Source organism: Bactrocera oleae, chromosome 4, assembly GCF_042242935.1.
Source record: "Bactrocera oleae isolate idBacOlea1 chromosome 4, idBacOlea1, whole genome shotgun sequence".
NCBI classification, from domain to species: Eukaryota; Metazoa; Arthropoda; class Insecta; order Diptera; family Tephritidae; genus Bactrocera; species Bactrocera oleae.
The window spans coordinates 74,642,501-74,664,634 of NC_091538.1; the positions used below are offsets into that span (position 1 = coordinate 74,642,501).

At 36.3% G+C, this 22,134-nt stretch overlaps 1 protein-coding gene across 1 annotated transcript in view; it reads left to right on the top strand.

The window, feature by feature from the left end:
• Window positions 1–20,157, top strand: part of sha (shavenoid) — a 57,246-nt gene extending 37,089 nt beyond the window's left edge. Inside the window, exons 5-12 of the mRNA XM_036367424.2 lie at window positions 4,446–4,631; window positions 11,876–11,986; window positions 12,282–12,415; window positions 13,540–13,642; window positions 13,721–13,801; window positions 13,898–14,388; window positions 14,467–14,763; window positions 14,846–20,157. Of these exons, the coding sequence (XP_036223317.2) occupies window positions 4,446–4,631; window positions 11,876–11,986; window positions 12,282–12,415; window positions 13,540–13,642; window positions 13,721–13,801; window positions 13,898–14,388; window positions 14,467–14,763; window positions 14,846–18,958 (5,516 nt within the window). The 3' untranslated portion in view covers window positions 18,959–20,157. The remainder of the gene's footprint in view (window positions 1–4,445; window positions 4,632–11,875; window positions 11,987–12,281; window positions 12,416–13,539; window positions 13,643–13,720; window positions 13,802–13,897; window positions 14,389–14,466; window positions 14,764–14,845) is intronic.
• Window positions 20,158–22,134: the final 1,977 nt, after the last annotated feature.

A 22,134-nucleotide genomic window follows, 5' to 3' on the forward strand; every position in this document is an offset into this window, starting at 1 on the left:
TGTATTTTTTCAATTAATAATCATGTATTTTGTTTTTGTTTCATTTAATTTTGACCTATTTGTATAAATAATATATATATAATTAAATTTTTAATTTTAAACATTTTCAAATTCAATTTAATTCAGCTCTATTCCTATCGTATATTGTGACAGTATCATTGGAAAGCGTGGCAAGAGGACCATTTCTCCATTAAATTTTCCAGTAAAAATTGATGCTACAATAATATTTATTGTAATCTTTTTGATTACCAAAGTATACCGTTGCATAGTTGAGGTGAATTGAAATTACTCTGAAGAATAATAGTTGAAGAATTTTCATACGAAGATTAAGTGATGTCATTTCGAGTATACAAGTATGTATCTAGACAATTACCGAATGATTTAAAATATATACGTAGATCTGATAGCCTGGCAATAACTGTTGTAATTGAAAACTAATTTCATCTACTTTTACACTTTGACTGCTCATTGCGTTAAGATAAGTGAAGAATGGCCGGCAATGGCAAATGGGAATCCCAAACAGTGGTAAAACAGCAACTTGTTCGTTGCCGTTTAAATCTCGCATTGTGCGTCGTTTACCCATATTCTAGCAAAGTAGCCTCTTTGCCTTGGCGATGCAATATCCATGCGAGTTTCTGTTATGATATTTAAAATATCTTACCGGTTCCACATGGTGCGTCCTAACAATCAGTATAATCCATATATCTACATATGTATACAAATTACAAAAATTACTGTACTCTTGCAATAGCTATGTGTTGTTGTTTTTATTACATATATTTTTATACTCTCGCGACCTGTTGCTACAGAGTATAATAGTTTTGTTCACCTAACGGTTGTTTGTATCACCTAAAACTAATCGAGTTAGATATAGGGTTATATATATATAAATGATCAGGATGAAGAGACGAGTTGAAATCCGGGTGACCGTCTGTCCGTCCGTCCGTCTGTGCAAGCTGTAACTTGCGTAAAAATTTAGATATCTTTATGAAACTTGGTACACATGTCTCTTGATACCGTAAGACGGTTGGTATTGCATATGGGCGTAATCGGACCACTGCCACGCCCACAAAACGCCATTATTCAAAAATAAATAAATTGCCATAACTAAGCTCCACAATAAGATACAAGATTGCTATTTCGTATACAGGATCACATTAGGGAGGGACATCTGCAGTTTAAATTTTTTTAAAGTGGGCATGGCCCCGCCCCCTAATAGGTTTAATGTTCATATGTATATCCTAAACCGCCAAAGCTATAACAACCAAATTCACTGAGAACAAATGTTTTTAGCACCTTATTCGACAGTGTGAAAATGAGTAAAATCGGGAGACAACCCCGCCCACTCCCAATATAACGGTACTGTTAGAAACTACTAAAAGCGCTATCAAGCACTAAACACGCCAGAAACATTAAATTGTATCTGTGGGATGGTATGAGATGGCTTTATAGGAACCGCGTTCAAAATTAGACAGTGGCACCGCCCACTTTTAGGTGAAAACTAATATCTTAGGATCTGCTTAACCGATTTTAAACAAATTCGGTACAAATTCCTCTCATATTTCTATGTTATAGTTCGAAAATGGGCGAAACCGGATTACAACCACGCCAATTTCCCATATAACATCATTTTAAATCCCATCTGATTCTTTCACTTTCCACTATGCAAATCAAGCAACAATGATTGTATCGAGGTAAGACTTTGCGTGAATAATGCGTTTAAAGGGGGTTTCAGAAGATGGCATGTGACCAAAAATTCTCTAAATCGAACCAAAACTGTTAAAGCCCCTAGGTACTGAATATGTGCCATATTTGTGTGCCTATAGTGCCTACACACAGTGCCTATAGTTGTCTTTTTACCGAAAATATCGGTCAATGTGTAAGATATATAATTGAAATTCATATAATAAAATAAATAAATGAAACTCTCCATAATAGTATGTTTTGTGTCAAAAATGGGTTGAATCGGATCAATGCTGCCTTTAATATAAAATTCCTGAAGTAATTTCACGGCTTTGATCCTTGCAACTTTGTACTCGGTTCGGTTACACCCGAACTTAGAACTTCCTTACTTGTTTTTAATAAAATATTTAAATGATTCTTATAAGAATCAGAACCCATGCTTATGGTTTGAAATCTAATTTTGATAGATAGATAATATATGTATAAAGGTGCCAAAACAGAATCTTGTGGCAGCGAATAATAAATAGCACTTCTTTTGATTTGAAAGAAGCTATCATTGTTGTTTGCTTTCTATCTGGCAAATAACTTCAAAACCACTTAAGCTCGATATATGTATAAATACATTGTTATGTTTTTGTTTTTTGCTTCTGTTTAATCCATTTAAGTTACAATAACCAAATTCGCTTGGAAAAAAGTGTTTGCAAGGCCCTACCGACAGTGTGAAAATGGATGAAATCTTATAATCCAATTTCCGCCCTCTCTTCATAAAACAGTTTTGTTGAAAACTACTAAGTGCGCGATAAATCAATAAGTAAATGCATCAGAGACATTAAATTTTACACACAGGATGAAACAAGACAGCTTTATAGGAGCCACTTTCAAAATTAGACCATCGGTCGTTATCAATATTTGACGATGAGTGTGGTACCACCCACATTTAGGTGAAAACCCATATCTCGGGACCAACCCGACCGATATAAATTAAACTCGGTAGGTTGTATTACTATGAAATTCTTATGTTGCAGTTAAAATGGGCGAAATCAGACTACATTCACGCCCACTTACCATATAACACAAATTGGATTCCATCTGATTCTTTCAATTTCTTGAATCAATACTTCTCTTAACCCCATATACCTAATATAATGATAGTCATATAGTTATATCCGAATTCACCTCTTTCACATAAGAATATTTGACCTGAACGAATATGGTTACTATAGCTTGAATGGTTTGAGAGATATGTACATTAACATATTGAAGGACGGGGCGCGCCCACTTTTTAAAAAAATGTTCAACCATGAATGCCCCTCGCTAATGCTATTTCTTTTACTAAATAACAGCCTTTTATCTTATTGTGTAGTTTAGTTATTGCACTTTATATGTTTTCGGTTAATGGCATTTTGTAGGCGTGGCAATAGTCCAATTCTGCACATCTACAATACCAACCCTCTTCGGATGCCATTGAACAATTTTACCAAGTTTCATCAAGATATCTCAATTTTTCTCAACTCAGAGCTTGCACAAGCGGACGACGGACGTAATTCAACTCGTCTCGTCTCCCTGATCATTTATATACAAGTATATAACTCTATATCTATCTCGATTAGTTTTAAGTGATACAAACAACCGTTAGGTGAACAAAACTGTTATACATTGTAGCATCATGTTGCAAGAGTATAAAAATTATTAAAGTATTTAAAACACAATGTTTTTTGGAGATGCATCTTAATAAATTATTCATTTGAAAACGTTCATAAATAAATAGAAAATATTTTCTTTTAAGATATTTAATATATTTAATGTCTGAAACTCGCAAAATACTGTAAGCTACTGGCCTTGAGCAGCTGCAAGATTTTGACATTGCGGTATGCTATAGTAAGGGATGGTAGTACTAGCTACTTACGAAAATAGTAACTTGTGCCTCGGTTGTCTTTAATAAGTTACAGATAGCCCTTCATAACACTGAGTATAAAGTTTCTTATCTGATTTTCTATGATTTTGCTTCGCTGAATTCACATCTGTAATCAGTTTTTCTCTAGCAGCTCTAGTTTTGAAATATGCACATATTACATAAAAAATATTTTACTCTTACCTAACATTAAAAAAAAAACTTCTTTTATGTGCTTTTCTTGCAAAGACCAACTTTTTTAGTCCAATGTTCTGTCTTTGCACGGCTATCCCATAAGCACGCGAAACAGGGGTATATCCTTCTTGTTGACCCAAAAAAAAAATGTATGATTTTAAGAACGACGCATATAAGCCATTTATGTTCAATGTACAATATTTTAATTTCTTCATAACCAAAATTCCCAAAGTAGTCAAATTAGTTTTATTTTAGGATCAGGCGCATTTAAGTGGAATTTTCTAAACATATAGTTATCACAATCAGCACAAAAACTAATCGGATCATTTAAACAATTTCTTCTTAATACAGACATAGCGGTTTATTTACGAAATTTAGTAAGTAACGCAGAGTAACGATGTTTTAATAAGTACCTGTATCACTAAAACTTTAGCCACTAGAAAGAAACTGAGGGTAGATTTGAAATAAGCGACTTCAAATTAGTAAGAAACAGTAACTTCATGAAACAAAAAAAAATTTTATTTTGCTTACCAGTGTAATGCAATATATAAATATATATTTATAGCGGTGTTAGCTTTTGAGCTTTGAGCCTTGACTCTTGAATATACATATATATTAATAATTTCCCTTGTTTTATTAACAAAATTTATTTACTCTCGATGCTTTCTCCATATAGGCAATAGTGTCGCTACCATTCATTCTACGCTGACAGATGTCGATCACTTAGTTAGACGACCCAAATTTCTAAAATCTAATGAGCGTGCCGTTGCAAACGTGCCTTCTGAGGGTTGCCAGTGTCGTTGCTTACCTTATTTAAGCACATATCGCGAGGATTTAGGCATTTGCGTCGATGATATTCACGGTAAGTTTACAAAATTTTCAACATTTCCTCGAATGTAAGTTATTGACTATCAAGCAAAAAAACATTATTTTGAATATAATAATTCCGGGAACATGCATCTAGGTACATTCGTGATATTGCAAAGAACTCAAAACATACAAATATGTGTACATACTTATGTAGGTGTTGTGATCGATGGTTCCTTTGCCTATGCCCAAATATTTATTTATATTAAGTATTTAAATATAATATTATACACACGTTTTTGGTTTCAAACTTTCAGTCAAAAAGAAGTTTTACTTTTCTTAAGTTTTTGAATACTACAGCTAGCACGTAATCCATGCGCACATAAATATTCGGCCATAGGCAAAGGAACCATCGATACATGGGATATTTGTCACCTTGGCGAAAAACTGGGGCATGAAACATTGTTCAAGTAGAGTCAACGAAGCTAATAATATAAAGCTAAACAACAACGATTAATTCTACCAGCAAACGCCATTTCCCAAAGTCATTAGAATATACGATAACGCAAGAGCTTTTTGGAAGACCTCGATTTAATACCTCTGCAAGACAATATCAGTAGTATTTGGCTATGAATGTCAACTGTAATTGCGTTACCTTCAATTTCTGCTGACCACTGTCACGTCTGCCCCTTCTTTTATCCACGGCAACTTATTGGCATAACTCAAGTAATTTCTGAGCGCAAAAAAAGTGTGGACTTTTTGCAGATATCTAGTTGTTCACGGATCTGAAGTTCATGCTAGCCATTAAAAGGTGCCAAGTAAGAAAATGTTTTACACAACCCACAGCACACAGTTTACTGCACGAAACCTCTTGTTATGGCGTAGAATTGAACACGCAACGTAACTCATCAAGCACTTTGACTACCTAAATGCATATCAGCTTAGACAGTAATTGTAGTAAAATAAACGGGCGCTAGGCAATTGAAAATTTTAGTTAAATTGGGCTATCAATCACGAAGGTTGCAAGCAGACAAAACGGAGCAGCATGTGATTGACCTGGGCGCTCTTAACAAACATACTAGACATGGGCGGTTGCTAGATCCAGTGAAAATCGTATCATTTTGTTGTTGCGCAAAGTGTACATTTTCTACTGTTGTTACTGTTGTGTTTATTGTAGAGTTGGTTGTTGCTACTGTGGCAGCTGTTAGTTGTTAACGGCTGTTTTGGTTGCCTTTCGATGCGTAGTTCTCGCATGCAGGGACGCCAGAACACCGTAAACGGCAGCGTTTATGCAGACAAGTGTTACCGGACATGCAGTGCGATGAAATTGCCAATACCGCTGTCATTACTACCACCAAAACGCTTACGTAACTGTGCAGTATTATTTAGATATGCAAACAGGTTAAAAAACAAGCAAATTATAAATCTCTGGAAGTAAGTACATACATATGTATATGTAAAGGAAGAGGTGACTGTTTTTTTAGCTTTTCTATTTTTTAACTAAATACGAGCAACAAATACCAAACTGTAAAACCTATTTTTTCCTCATTATACCCTGAACAGGGTATATAAATTTTCCACAAAGTTTGTAACACCCAGAGGGAAACGTCGGAGAAGTATATGTACATGCTATGTCTGTCTGTCTTTCTGTCGTTCTGTCCACGAACTAGTTGCTCAGTTTGTAAGATATCGATCTGAAACGTCATCCTTGGTGAGAAAGAAGCTATTCATCTATGCTATTCGCTGTCATACAAACTGACCGACCGCAATCAAGATAAAGGTATAATATTTTTATACCGTAGCGTCGGTGCAGTCGCAGCAAAGTTTTTTGTTCGTTTTTGTTTTATTTTAAGTTTGAGGTAACAGTAGAATTTGAAGTGGAAAACATAGAGTTCAATAATACTTAAGCACCATCGCGTCTGTTTATTACGAAACACGAGATATCAGCCACTAACAGCTAAAAAGCCATATTACTCAGTAACGCACAGTCGTAAAAATAAGAGATTCAACCCTTACTTTGAACAGCGAATTGAACTGTATTGCACTTGCGCTTTTGTTTACTTCTAGAACTGAGAGATTTTACCAGTTATTGTTAAGGCATTGCGCCATTTAAACTACGCACTTCTTCTGACCACGGGTCTTTCAAATATAATATTATATTTCAACAAATATCAAAACCACACACGCTCACCAAACTCATGCATCGAATGTTGATAAGCAGTATCGGTGATGCCGAACATTTATTTTAATCCTATTAAAAGTATCCCAATAAGGTGAAGCACAACAGAATTGTGCGACACAAAAGCAGCAGGAGAGAAACCAAGGTGTACATACATTTTCCACAGACAATAACAACTGAATAGGGCCAATGTCCAGTGGAGCATGCACTGAGGACCGCCACGCATAGACCGTTATTTGAATGGAATGAGCCCCAGCGGTGTACACCTTCAATTTTCCCTTTGATGCGCCTCGTAGCGTCGTGTCACCGAATACTAACCGACACATCGATGTCAGAAGATGAAGACGAAACAATAAGTAAGTATGTGCAGAAAGCCTATGCAGGAACGACAATCAACGTTAATAAATCCATTCAGATAGGGGAATTGGGGGAATAAAGAAAGAATGTCAGCAAATTTCTGCAGAAAATCTTGCACGTGCTGTTGCTGGCTCTTTAATCACTGTTATTGAGAATTTTTGTGAGCGGTTGTGACTACTTAAAGTTGCAACAGCGCATTGCTTGCCTAATTTGTTGCCATATAATTTGCTAATGTTCATACCTAGCCTGTAAGTCAGCTGAAGCCAAATAGAAACTTAAACACCTCCAAGTTGAGCGCAAACAAACTCAATAGCTAATGTGTTATATATTGCAATTACATGGCATTATTGTTGGTGCCAGTGCTATCTGAGCTGCATCGCTTTCTTTTTATAAGCGATTCACCGAACCAAATGTACAACAGCTTTGGACAGCACCTGTAAATATCACGGATAATATCTTGATCCTAAACGCAATCTTATTTCAATTTAGAAATATTTTGGATCGAATTGGTTTGATTATGCTCACATATATGTATGCATGTAAGTAGATAAATTATTCTACACATTTGTACCGCACACAATTCAATTGCCAACATGTTTTTTCCTTGCCAGCAGTTTTTTAATAATATCTTGTAATCGCCATAATTCTATGTTGGCTTACGACTTTTGGGCGATTTTCAATTAATAAAATGTTAGTCGATGCTACCGTTGGGCAACAAAACAAAGCTAACAGTCCGGCCACACATTTGCACAAACTTATAAACAAGCATGTGCTCCTATAAATGAAAGCAGTGGATATATTTTTTGCAGCTATGTTTGCATTTCAGTATATGATCAACATTGTAGATGGTAATTTTCTCATTGTGCCTCGGTTGCAATACAGTGCATGCGCATACATATATATATGTAATTCGAAGTAAAACAGTTTGACTAAATAAATATTACATTTACGGTTTTAAAATGCCAATTTGCGATTATCATTTTCGCTGAATTGAAGTCAATGCAAAAGGCTTGTGAGACTTGTTAACGGACACAAGTGCAATTGTTTCACAATAACTGTAACGTTGACAAAATTGTCATTACTAAATGCAACAATAAGCATAATAAACATAAAAATGCAAGGTTCTATGAGGAAATGATAGTCAGATTCCCGGTATCAGCCTACAAACTTATGGAGATTGCTTTCATACTATGAGAATATGAACTATCATTGAGAATTACGCTTTAGTTCAATTGTTATCAAAACTTTCGCATCTGATTTTTCAAGTATTTTTATCCAATGAGAAATACTTTGAAGCAAACATTAATTCATGTTACCTCAACTGCATATAAATGTATGCAAATCATATGCATAAGTATGTACATACATACATATGTCTACAGAAAGAGGATACATTAGTACGAGGTTATATCAAACTCATGAGTTTCATAAAGGGGCATCTCAACAGGCAATTAAAGATTGCTAAAAATCTGAATTTGAAACTGTAATAATAAGGGACGAAGCAATTTGAGTAAAACACTTTTCTTCATTAACTTGGAAAGTTTTGTATACTAATGTCAGTTTCTTGCAAAGTTTATAGCATCTCTCTTGGCATTATTTCATAAACATTCAAAACTTTACTACATTTCTTTGCCGTAATTTTACATAACAGTTACATTTCTTTCCACTAATTTGGCACTTTTCAACTTTGTCATATTCATGCAAATTTAAAACAAGTAAGGAAGGGCTAAGTTCGGATGTAACCGAACATTTTATACTCTCGCAAAGTCAAATGGTATACTCGTTTGAGATTTCTTTGTGGATTGACTGATATTTTCGGTAGAAGGTCAACTATAGGCACTGGGGTCCACATATTTAGTACTTAGGGGTTTGAACAGTTTTGGTTCGATTTAGACAAATTTTGGCCGCAAGATGGCATACTTTAATTGCATTATTCACGCAAAGTTTTACCCCGATATAATCATTGTTACCTGATTTGCATAGTGGAAAGTGAAAGAATCAGATGGAATTGAAAATGGTGTTACATGGGAAGTAAGTGTGGTTGTAGTCCGATTTCGCCCATTTTCGCACTATGACATAGAAACATGAAAAGAACGTTATGCACCGAATTTGGTTGAAATCGGTTAAGCAGATCTCAAGATATGGGTTTTCACCTAAAAGTGGGCTGTGCCACGCCCACTGTCTAATTTTGAACGCGGTTCCTATAAAGTCATCTTATACCATCTCAGAGATAAAATTTAATGTCTCTGGCGTATTTAGTGCTTGATTTATCGCGCTTTTAGTAGTTTTTAACAGTACCGTTATATGGGGAGTGGGCGGAGTTGCCACCTGATTTCAACTAAAGATTTCACACCGTCAATAGAAGTGCTAAAAACATTTGCTTTTAGTGAATTTTGTTATTATAGCATTAGCGGTTTAGGAGATATGCACACTAAACCTATTAGAGGCGGGACCACGCCCACTTTTTAAAAAAAGTTTTAACTGCAGATGCCCCTCCCTAATGTGATCCTGTGTACCAAGTAACAGTCTTGTATCTTATTGCGGAGCTTAGTTATGGCAAGTTATTTGTTTTTGATTAATGGCGTTTTGTGGGCGTGGCAGTGGTCCGATTACGCCCATCTGCAATACCAACCGTCTCACGGTACCAAGAAACATGTCTACCAAGTTTCATAAAGATATCTCAATTTTTACTCAAGTTAGAGCTTGCACGGACGGACAGACGGACGGACGGACGGACGGACAGACAGTCACCCGGATTTCAAATCGTCTCTTCATCCTGATCATTTATATATATATAACCCTATATCTAACTCGATTAGTTTTAGGTGATACAAACAACCGTTAGGTGAACAAAACTATTATACTCTGTAGCAACAGGTTGCGAGAGTATAAAAAATGTCACCAATCCGCAAGGAGTTTGTTGCCTATCAATTAGGATCACTTTCGAAACGGGCCCACCCCATCCACATGGTGCGAATGGGTGGTTGGCGAAAATAGCTGTGAACACATACGGAAGCTGTACAAGTTGTTGTTGTTTGGTATGTTACACTTCCAGCTGCTTTTGACGCTGTTGCAGCCTTGGAATATTCAACAGCAGCACAAGCAACAGTTATATTATCTCATCTTTTCAACAGGCAACAACACTACCATTACAATTTAATGACAACGTGTGGCACGCAAGTATTCGCCATTTGATATGCATTTTCAACTTGTGGTTGTAAAACGTAATTTGCCATTGTTGCTTGTTGTTGCCATTTCAAATCAGCAAGTGAATATTGCTACTTTTTATTTCTTCACATTGTTTTTGCTGTAATGGTAGTTTTTGCTGACTTTTATTGGCGTCATCTTTCACAGCTTTTTCATGCTACTTTTTACCTTTACCTGCACATTTATTTTTCTCACCTAATTACTATAGAAATAGTGTAGCAACAAAAACCTTAAGAAGACGCTGCATGTTGTTGGCATAATTCGCCACAACAATACCATCAGTTTCACAGTTAGCGCCGATTCACGTGCTTTTCATAATTGAAAAAAAGACTGAAAGCATTTGATAAATAAAAGTGAGTTTCTTGCTTTTTGAAAAATATGCGGTAACTACAAAAACAACAGCAACATAATGATTTCAATGTAAAAGCCACGACAAGCAGACAATGATATTTGTAATGAGCTCATAAAAACTTTGATTCAATATATGTATGTACATATGTACACCATATATGTATGCGTTTGTACATATGTACATATATATCCATCAACATACATACATAGGTACAATTCATAGGAATCTCAGTATTTCCCTTTACTTACAACACAACAAAGGAACATAGGCGAAACTGTAGATCAAATATGACGGAAAAAGTTGGGAGCACTGCTTTATAAAAATTAGAAATGCGAACAATACAAATGTTTTTAAAACTGAAACCAATTTCCTTTACTTTTGATAATGTTTAAAATCATTTCCAGAAAGAGGTAAATAAAATGTTGAATAATTTAGTAGAACGTGGTTCCATCTGAGGTAAATCTAAATGACATACATACATACATACATATGTATATGTACATACATTATGTACAGTATGTAAATAAGTTAGTACATATTAACATAAGTATGTAGGTATTATAAATGTTTGTACCTACATACTTACATATCTTGACTTTCGATTTCAACGTTTTGTTCACCCTGTCTGCTGCTGTTTCACTTATTCCATGCACAAATAGAACAAAAACAAAGAAGATGTGAATACGAGGGTATGCATTTTTATATTGGATATTAGTCAAACTGCTCTTTCGCTCTGTACCGTTATATATGTACGTATACTTACGTATAATTGTGTCCACAACCAGTATGTTCACAAATAAGCCGCTTTGCTTTTAGTTTTCCTACAAGGGGCCCAAACTAAATGTGGCATACGAAGTAGCTTTCACTGTTGTTTGTCATGCTTGAAAACCAAATAAATAAAGCTGAGAGAAACAAAAACAAAGAATTAACACCACAGATCATCAAATGAAAAAGAAATTAATCATATTTGCAAGTGCTAAATGCACTGAGGCAAGTGCAACAACAATATCTTAATGCATTACCCCTTGGATTAATTAATTTAAGTAAATAGACATACGCATATGAATGTATGTATGCCGAAATTTATAAGCCTGAATAAAATACAACAAATCGATTAAGTAAATAGTTGAAATGACAAATAAAATATTTTTTATTTATATGTATGTAAGTAACCATTCGTTCGTTTCTTTTTTACCATTTGCAGAATGCACTCTTTCGCCGTTTGTAAGCGGTTCGGCGTCCGAGAAAATCCCGTTTGTATTTCTGCCATTGCGCGGCCAAATCATTTACCCCAGTAGAGAAATCAGTTTTCCAAGTAAGTTTACGGTGTGTCACATAAGTACGTGCATACGCGCATACAAGTTCCTACCCGAAGCGACTTGTGGATGTTTATGCATTATAGTATTCGTGTGTGTTTTTTTTTTTACTTACACCTATTTTTGTTAATAGTATATAATATTTATATGTATGTATAAGAACAGCATTTACGAGGATATTTGTCATTATTACTTGTTTAAAACTTAAAGCAAAACAAATGTTATGCGATAAAAAATCTACAGCTTCGGGTTTACTGATTTACATATTTATGAAAACATTTAAAAAAATTGCAGATATTCGGACACCCGTGTGCGCAGTCACTGGTGCCCAATATCTCACCAAAAACGGCTGGTCCGATCTGCGGAACCCCATCGATACGGACTATCCATTCCGCATGTTTCGCGACGAAGGGCGTACTTTCTTGCAGGTGAGTCCCAATTTTACAATTTAATAATTCTGCGGATGAGCTGCATGAACGAATGGTCTTCAGCAAAAATGTATCAAGGAAGCAATGTTGCAGGAAAACGCAAAAGATTATGTGACAATTAAATCGTGCGTGGTTATACCTACATAAGAGATGGCACACAAAACAAGAGAGCCATTAAGTGTTAATTAAGTAGCGCGTGAAACGGCGTTGTTGCACCTGCAGCACACATGCTCAGACACCATGTTTGGTAAAGAAAATGAAACTTTGTTAAAATAAAGTAAATGAACATTCGTTAACTTTGAAAACCTTAACTGGAAATAACTTCACTTAACAACGAATTAGCTAAAGCATGCGATAGTAAAAAGTAAACTTAAATTAGAAAGCTAAGAGTGCAGAAAAGAATAATATTATAGATCGGAAAAGTTTTTCTCAATAAACTATTTAAAAAAATACTACTGTTTAGTTGAATAATTAAAAAAAAATTAAAATAATGAGTACTACACATTCCTACATTTTGTCAATATGCCAATTAGACCCAACCAAAAGTCATAAAATTATTCAAATTAAAACAAATTGTTATTGAGTTATATGTATGTATATTCATTGAGCTTTAAATACAAGTATTAAAGAAACATCAGATACATTTTGTTTTTCAAAATATGGCAGTTAGTTTATAATCATCATTCCTGAACGTCAGAAGTACTAGTTTAATATTACTAGAGGACTTATATTGTAATATAACCTATGTATGTATGTATGTATATACTAATATACAAGTATATATTAAAAGTCGTTACTTTTTCTATTTGCAAAGTTTGAGAACGACTGTACTGATTTAATATGTGAAATTTCGGTAAGGCGTTTCCTGAAATCGTCGAATTGAACTTTTTCTTTTAGAAGTGAGTAATGCGAATTTATCAGCAGTTATTAAAAAGTAATTTATTTTGCATACATATTGACGTAAAAAAGTGATCGTCGAAAGAATGACGCTAATCGAACGATTAAGGACGTTTATCTCTAAAGATTTAAACATGAAATTAATTGAATTGTCGTTGTTACCTAAGTTCAAAATATTGGTATTTACACTTCACTATTAATTAATTAAATTTACTTAACTTTTTCAGTGGTTGGGTGAGCCGGATTTGCGCCACAAAATGCAAGGTCGACTCATTGTTGTGCATTTAGTCTGCCGCGATATGACAATTTCTTTGAATTCCACTAGCAAAGGTACACACACATATACATACATATAATAACAAAAATCACAGAAAATATAATCTAATAGAATTTGAAATAATTTCTTAGAACACATGTTGCTACCAAAGAATGTCTACTCACCTTGTGTCGCCTTTCGCGTCAATGGCACACCAGTTAAATACACTCACAGTAAGTATATTCAGCGCTAGAATAATAAATATATTTCACTTTTGGTCTTAATTAAATTCATCACAATATTTTTAAATTTTGACCGCCGATTCACAGATGTCTCGGAGGTCCTCTTTCAATCGGAAGCTACTTCAACACTGGCCTCCACTTCGGACGGCATGTCCACCAAAGAGTATGTGGTAATCGCCGTTTGCAGTCTGTTACTAGGCCTTATTTATGTAGCTTCCGTATTTCTATACCTGCACATGAAAAAGAGAAAAGGTCGTCATCAATCGTCGCACACACGCAACTCTCTTGACGACATGGCCAATGAAATAAACTATCCTAAAAATGATCAAGTGACATTCGGCGCACCTTTCAATCGCAGTGGAAGCATTTACTCAGCCACTAGCATGGGCACATCAAATGAGCCACGTTCACGCACCAGCATTGGAAGTTTGAAAGAGGAGATGGGCATCATCAAGAGTAACCCCTTGTTACAACACTTTCCCCAATTGAACGAACATAATTCGGGCTTTGCTAGCGACATATCGAATTCGAATTCCGAGTGCGAAATGGATGGTACCTTGCAAGAAAAACTCAAACAGGTATTTTGCATGCTTTACGCATTTTCCTACCTTATTATGTATGCTTGAGGATATTGAAGCGTTTGCGTGACTTGACAGATGCAGACTTCGGCGCTGGTGCATCCACAATTGGGAGGTATGGGAAAGTTGCACAACAGCTCACCGAACGGTTCGCCGAAGAACGCGAAAGATCAGTCGATTGTTGAGAACACGAACGAGCCGCCATTATCATCGTCGCCCACACAAGAGACGGAATGCTTGCCGGTAGAGAATGTTTCGATTGTTGAGGATATGATGACCGAGGAGAAATTGGAACACTTGAGGCAAATGATGAACGGTAGTGTGCGTAAGAAGCTTTACTTTAACCCCGCCTACTTTGAACCACATTTACTGGCGGTAAGTGTGAACAGAAAGTTAAAGATTGTCCAATAACTAATGCACATATTTCATTCTTAATTGATTAATTATGCATCTTCAGCAACCTCCACCCGCTGCCATAGAATTTTTACACAAAATACGTGAGGTAATTGCAATAGCGAAATATAAAATGGCTACGAAAAGATACCAACCGTCGCTTATTATGATACCTGAAGAGGGGACACAACGCTCTGACACAGCCTCTCTGTATAGTTCACACCGCCAACAGTCGCCATCCGAGTGCCAAGGCTGTGCGAATAATCGTTGCAGCGGTCACGTGAAAAATTGCGGCGACAAGCGAAATAGCATCGAAAAGTGGTTGCAAACGGTGACTAGCAATGAGGGTGACGGTAACAGTGAGAACACTGGGACGCAACCCTCCAGCAGTACCAATGAACAGCCACAGACAATTAAGGTACAATCATTAGAACAGCACCAACAGCTACTAAACGAAAACATCAGGCGCCAGTCGCTAAGCAGTTCTTCGCCATCGCTCGCAAGTCTCCCACATAGTTGCGGCCCTCAACGTAGTCCTTTAAGTAAGGAGGCTACGTCACCCAAGCAACGCCCACCACCACCTCCGGCACCCACTGGTGGCGCAGATAGAATTGACAATATTAAACGCCATACAGTCAACACAAGACCGACTGCATACGAGTCACCTGTAAGTGACATAGATAATATTAAAAGTACGTCGTCGCTTTCCTACCAGCTTTATTGCACCAGTGTTTCTACAGACAACTCTACCAATACATCCATTAATAGTAATTACAGTAAGGCATTCTCTGCGATCTCTGCTGCAGCCAATATATATGGTTTCGCAGAAACTGGCAGCGAGATTTACAATAATCCCAAATTTTCACTTCATGACTCTCCATGTTCATCACAACGTGGACTAAATTTCGCTTCTCATCGAACAAAGTCCAATGTAGTAGGCAAAAAGAGCGATATTCTTGACATCTATGAGCCATCTTCCGCCAGCAATTCACATTGTTCCTCCGGGCGTCAGCAATATGATATTTTGCGCAATTCGCTCAATCGTGAGTATATTGCTGCATTTAATGCCAGTACCGGTTTCCATTTGGATATACCAACACCGGACTATGATAGTACAATTGAAAAGAAAATTAAAGACATTTATAACAATACACAGAGCAGTGTACCATCGGTACCAACACCTGACTACAGCACCCTGAGTAGCAAATCGCTCAAACAATTTCAACCCGATTCGCCGATTTATAGACGGAAATCACCACAATATCTAATTGTGGATTACGAGACCGATAGTCTAGAGCGACTGGAGGCCACTAAGCGTAAAAGCTCTCAGTCGTCTTCGTCTCCTTCATCCGATGTGAGCTCTCAGCTCAGCCCTAGTCTAAGCACAGCATTACCGCTTGAGGAAGAATTAGAGATTAGTCACACAGTCTACGACAAATCAAAGGGGTTTCGCCCAGAGCCTGGGCTGAAGAAAAAAACTGTAAACAAGTCGGACAGCGATAGCAGTAAACAGAAAGAAATAGCAGCACGTATTAAATATGATACACCATTTCGGGGTAGTATGACCATTGAAGTAGAACATGAACCCCAATCAGATATCGAACGCTCTACAGATAGCGATCAATTTGAGCCTGACACATTAGATCGCAAGCCGAAGAAGCAAAGCTTCTGTGATGTGAACGCCTGGCCATTACAGGCCTTGAAAAAGATTCAAAATGGAGATCAGCTAAATAACTACACCTCGCTGCCAGTGATGGGCTTGCATGAAACGCATAACGACATGCATGGACATCAATCACCATTAATCTTGCATTCAAGTAGTTCATTTCGTAGTCATAGCAGCCATGGCAGCGGGGCTTTTCCGGCTTACGAAAGCCACGTATCGCCACGTACAAGAGAAATAGTCAACGAGCTGAATGATGAACAAAGGCCCAACATCAATAGCTTACGAGAGATTTATCAATCGCCATTGGTACGACAAAATAGTCAAACAAGCTGTAAGTGTGGAGGTCAATATGCTAGCGCACAAGAGCTAGATTTAAGTAATGAGCAAGGACGATTACTTACGCTCGAGGCTAAACAAAAGCGGCGTCAACAAATCGTTGAATCACCTGTATCACCACCGCCAGCCACAAACATAGAGATTTCAAATGCAGCATCTAACAAAACGACCATTAAAATTAGTACACCGAAACTTCGACGCGTTGCAGAAGCTGCAGTAATCAGCCCTCAGGTACATTCTCCAACGACTACGCCGCCCCCACCTCTTAAGAACTTTTCTGCATCGTCAAAGAGTTTCTACGAGCTATCAAAAAACGTAAAAGCAGCGCTTACACCAATGCCTACCGCAAGCCAAACGCCCTCACCTACTCCCAGCAGTACCCTGAACAGCACAACTACCAGCAAAGCGTCATCTTCATTCCTGGGACAAAAGAAACGCATCAGTCGTTCACCGCCACCCTTGCCTCCACCACCTCCACCCAGTACCGCATCCACCACGTTGACAAGTCAGCGGAGTCACGGCTCTACCCGGCACTCACACTACGACCATCATTACCAGAACCACAACCGCCAACACTTTGTTCATCATTCCACCACCAGTACAAATGCTACAACAACAACCACTGAAGAGGAGACAACAAGCAATCATAGCGAATCCACCGAGATCACCGGTGTATCCGATAACCTACCCAACTCAGAATTTGATGGTTCATGCAACAACACACTGTCCAGTGTTGCACATGATGAGCAAACAGATAAACTGGGGCCAACTGATTCCCAAGAATATTTGAGCTGTCGTCGCAGTAGCGTTAATAACAGTAATACGAATACAAATAAAAGCTGCCAACAGTTCCACAATGACAAACATTTAGACTCACCACCGACAAAAACAAAATCTAAACACATTGAAAGTGACTATGGAACTATGTTCAATACGGAAATCAACGGTTTGCGGGGTGACTATAGCCTTACGAAGTACATGAATCGTCGAAAGACTGTAGATACCGCTCAAGAAGATCCGCTTTGCTGTAAGGATATCGATACGCAGCTCGAAACGAACAATAATATTAACAATGTGAAAATTTGCGAGCTAGATAACAGCAAATTAGACCTACTCTCGATCGGTTCACGTTCGAATCGTAGCAGCAGTCGACTGTCCGATCGCACAAAGGAACTATATAGAAATGCTGGAGTACCAGTCGGCATAGCGTATCCACAACGAAGCACAGCTTCAAATAATAATAATGCCAACTCAACGCCACCACCATCTGCACAACCACCAATAAGCACCATACAAACAGTATATCATTGTGAAATCGAGCCTGTGCAGTTGACACATGGAATGCAAATAGCAATGGGCCTCAAAGATCGCGCAAAAAAAGCTAAGGATCTCAAGAATGCATGGAAAAAGTTCGTAAGCATGGCTGCTTCTAAATTTAGTCCAACACATAGTCCAGCGCCTCCTTACGATAAGAAGCCGCTCGGTTTTCTGGATGTGCTTGACCGTGACGAAGGCATCTCCTCGCTTATTGACGAACATCCACGAGTATCTTCCCCAAAAAGTAGTTACTCAGCACCTGCCTCGCATAATTATTATGAACAGCGATTCGGACCTCGTCTACAAGAAATGGACAGCGGTTACATGAGCGCCGATTCGGGTGAAGTTCACAAGCGTAGCTTTTACGATCGTTACAACTTCAAAAAGATGTCCGGTCGTGATCGCATTATACGCATTGATACAATTGAAGATAATTCAGATGGTGGCAGTACTTTAACCGATCGTCACAACGGTATGACGGCATCTATGCGGCGTGGTAGCATTTTAGATAGCAATCGGTTTGAGGATTTTGAACACATGGGTGAACCACCGGAGAGTGAGGTGGCAGCAATGGGATGTAATGCCACACCCTCGCAAGAATCTCCGGAGGCAGACTCAAGCGATGCTGAGTCTGATAAGACACTGACTCATTCGAGCGTCGCTCACTTAGAAACCCCGCATATGAATGCTTTAAATGTATACTCATCTGAGGAAGAAGAGCAGCAGAGAGACAGGAAAAGTCCATCATATGGCTCCTCGGAGACGGATGGTGAGACAAATGCGGAAGATATGTGGGAATCGGGTGCGGAAAGCATTGAAACTCATTCTGTACTGTACAAAAATGTTAGAAATAGTTGAACACTTCTTACGTTACGTTAAGCTAAAGGGAGTATTCTAATCTAGATTTCCAAATTTCGAGCAATTGATAAGAAAATGCAATTAACGGTAAATCCACTTTTTTCATATTTCATAAGTACAGAAAATAAATTTTAAAAAAATCATAAAGTTATGTTTCCTCGTACCATAACGTATTTTGAAAAATATTTTCATAACTGTGTGTGGTTAATACAATAAAAAGATATTTTAAAAATATGAATGCCAAATCTCAAGTAAATCGGTGATTGGAACTTGTGATATCGTGACGACCATATCAAAAAGTAGTTTCGAAAAAATCTCGTTTAAAATGTCAACGTTTGCTATAACCAGTCAGGATGCCAAGTAAAAATTTTAGAAAATAATTTTAATTACGAAAAAGAATTTTCATAAAGATATTTTTAAATATTTCAACAATCGAAATATGAAAAAGTTTTCCATCCCCTAAAATTATTTGCAAAGCAGCAGGGTCCTGAAATTTATGTGAAAAATTTAACGAACACAATGTACTAGAATTGACTAGAACTGACCAACAGATAAAAGACTAATTACAAGTTTTCTTGTTCTTACACTGTTTCGTTTAGCTTTAGATAAATGTAGTTTAAACCAACTTTAAAACACTGTGCAAAAAACTTGTGCAATATTAAAAAAAAAAAATCAAGTGCAATAACAAAGGTCATATCCTTCAGGATGGTGAGGCATCAAACATTTTTACTGTAGCCCAAATATGTACAGTTAAGTTAGTTCGTTGAGAGAAAGAGGCGGTAGGGTGCACTTGTTGTAGACTTTAAACGAACAATGTGATATTTTCCGTTGTCTTTGGCCGGAAACGTGCAATCAATCTGTAGCCACTAAGTGCAATAAAAAAGATGTATCGATAATAATATTCTTATTAACAAAGGGTACTGATATAAATTTATTTAAAAGTAAGCATTTATTGAAATAATAAAATTATAATTAATTAAAATTAATAGATACTTTAGACTATATAAACAATGCAGGCGCAGCTATGAATTCCAAATAGTCCAGTAAAAGGAGCGGGTATTGGCAGGATACTTATAGTAAATATAGCATTCAACAACTCACTTTTCAGTAATAAAATTTCAACTTTTAGTGGATTATGTTTTATTTTATTAAAATAGAGTATTGCATAAGTTAGCACAAACGAATTTGATTTTACGAACTTTAGACAAATTTCATTTAAATATATTTAATTTTAAAGTGTTAGAAGTTAAAATTCAATTAGTAAATAATATATATAAATAATTACTTAAAAACTACTTATAAATAAAATGCTTATTGTAACAATTTACTTAGATTACTTCTTAGAAAATTATGGAATAAGTTTTTCAAGGCAAGCACCATATTTAGTTTTTTTTAATTTTAATACGAACAAAAAACGGAATCAATTGGTAAAGCAATGGAACATTAAAGTATTAAATTAAAATAGTACTATAAAACTGTTCAGGAAGAAATATTAAACAAGTAAGGAAGGGCTATGTTCGGGTGTAACTGAACATTTTATATTTTTGTAATTTGCAATGAGCAAAGCAGGGGAAAAACCTTCAGGTGTTGGCAGAACTTCATATTAAAATATGTTTCGAAAGAATACTATTGTATATTCATTATTCGACGAAATCGTGAAAGAATTAGTATCAAATTTGGTATTTTATTAAGTTATATTATAGGATGTATATTTGATGTGCAAAACGTGAGCAAGGCAAGCACCATATTTAGTTTTTTTTAATTTTAATACGAACAAAAAACGGAATCAATTGGTAAAGCAATGGAACATTAAAGTATTAAATTAAAATAGTACTATAAAACTGTTCAGGAAGAAATATTAAACAAGTAAGGAAGGGCTATGTTCGGGTGTAACTAAACATTTTATATTTTTGTAATTTGCAATGAGCAAAGCAGGGGAAAAACCTTCAGGTGTAGGCAGAACTTCATATTAAAATATGTTTCGAAAGAATACTATTGTATATTCATTATTCGACGAAATCGTGAAAGAATTAGTATCAAATTTGGTATTTTATTAAGTTATATTATAGGATGTATATTTGATGTGCAAAACGTCAACCAGAAGACCAAGGTCTAGACCAAATACATTCATGTTCATAGCCATTTACACAATAAGATATGTTATAATAACGGAAATTATTATATGTAGTATAATATAATTTCACACATTTTCGGCATTAAACTAAAGTATATCCAATATTATATGTTCAGTTAATTTTGTTAAGATATCTTACCCATGGGTCAGTCACCCGGATTTCAACTCGTCTCTTCATTCTAATCGTATATATTATATATACACATGTATATATATATATATGCCTAACTCGATTAGTTTAAGGTGATACAAACAACCGTTAGGTGAACAAAACTATTGTAGTCTGTAGCAACATCTTGCAAGAGAACTTGTTGATTGAAATTACTTTAGGTTAGATTTTAAGCATGGCTATGCATCTAAAGTATATGCTCCAAGATAAAACTGGCACTTTTCTACTGGGTCTCTTACAAGAGCATATTTTTAAAGCTACCGTTTCCCTCATGGATAATAGTTTCAATTTAAAAAAAACGTATACGCTTTGAAAGGTTGTGGCATTGACTACAAGAAAGCTTTCAATATTATCTAATACACCAACCCAATGTAACAAAAGTTATATACACTTCACATGTCAGTTGGTCAAGACAAAAACATAAATTATAAATTTTAAATTATTTTAGTGGAGGCAAAATTAAAATTCAATAATCTAGAATGAAATAATAGATATTGGTTCTGATTAATTGGTTATTTGCAAATAAATATACATAAGTATGCATATAACAAAACTCATTAGCTAAACATACTGTTAAATGAGCTCTCGAATTATTACACACAGGGACGTATTTATAACGATATAAAACAAATAAAATAGCAGCTTCACCACTCTCATGCTTCCGCCCACTTGTGCTTGGAAATTCACAAACCGCTATCGTTTATGTGACTCATTGTGCATTCGATATGAACAAAACACAGAATTGCGCCAATCTTTACAGTTGCTTGCGAGCTACTATGCAACGATCCCAGCTTTCAAAAGCAACTGTAAAGAGAAATATTTGGAAACAACTGCAAATGCTGGTAAAAACGATAACAAAATATAGCAGCTTCT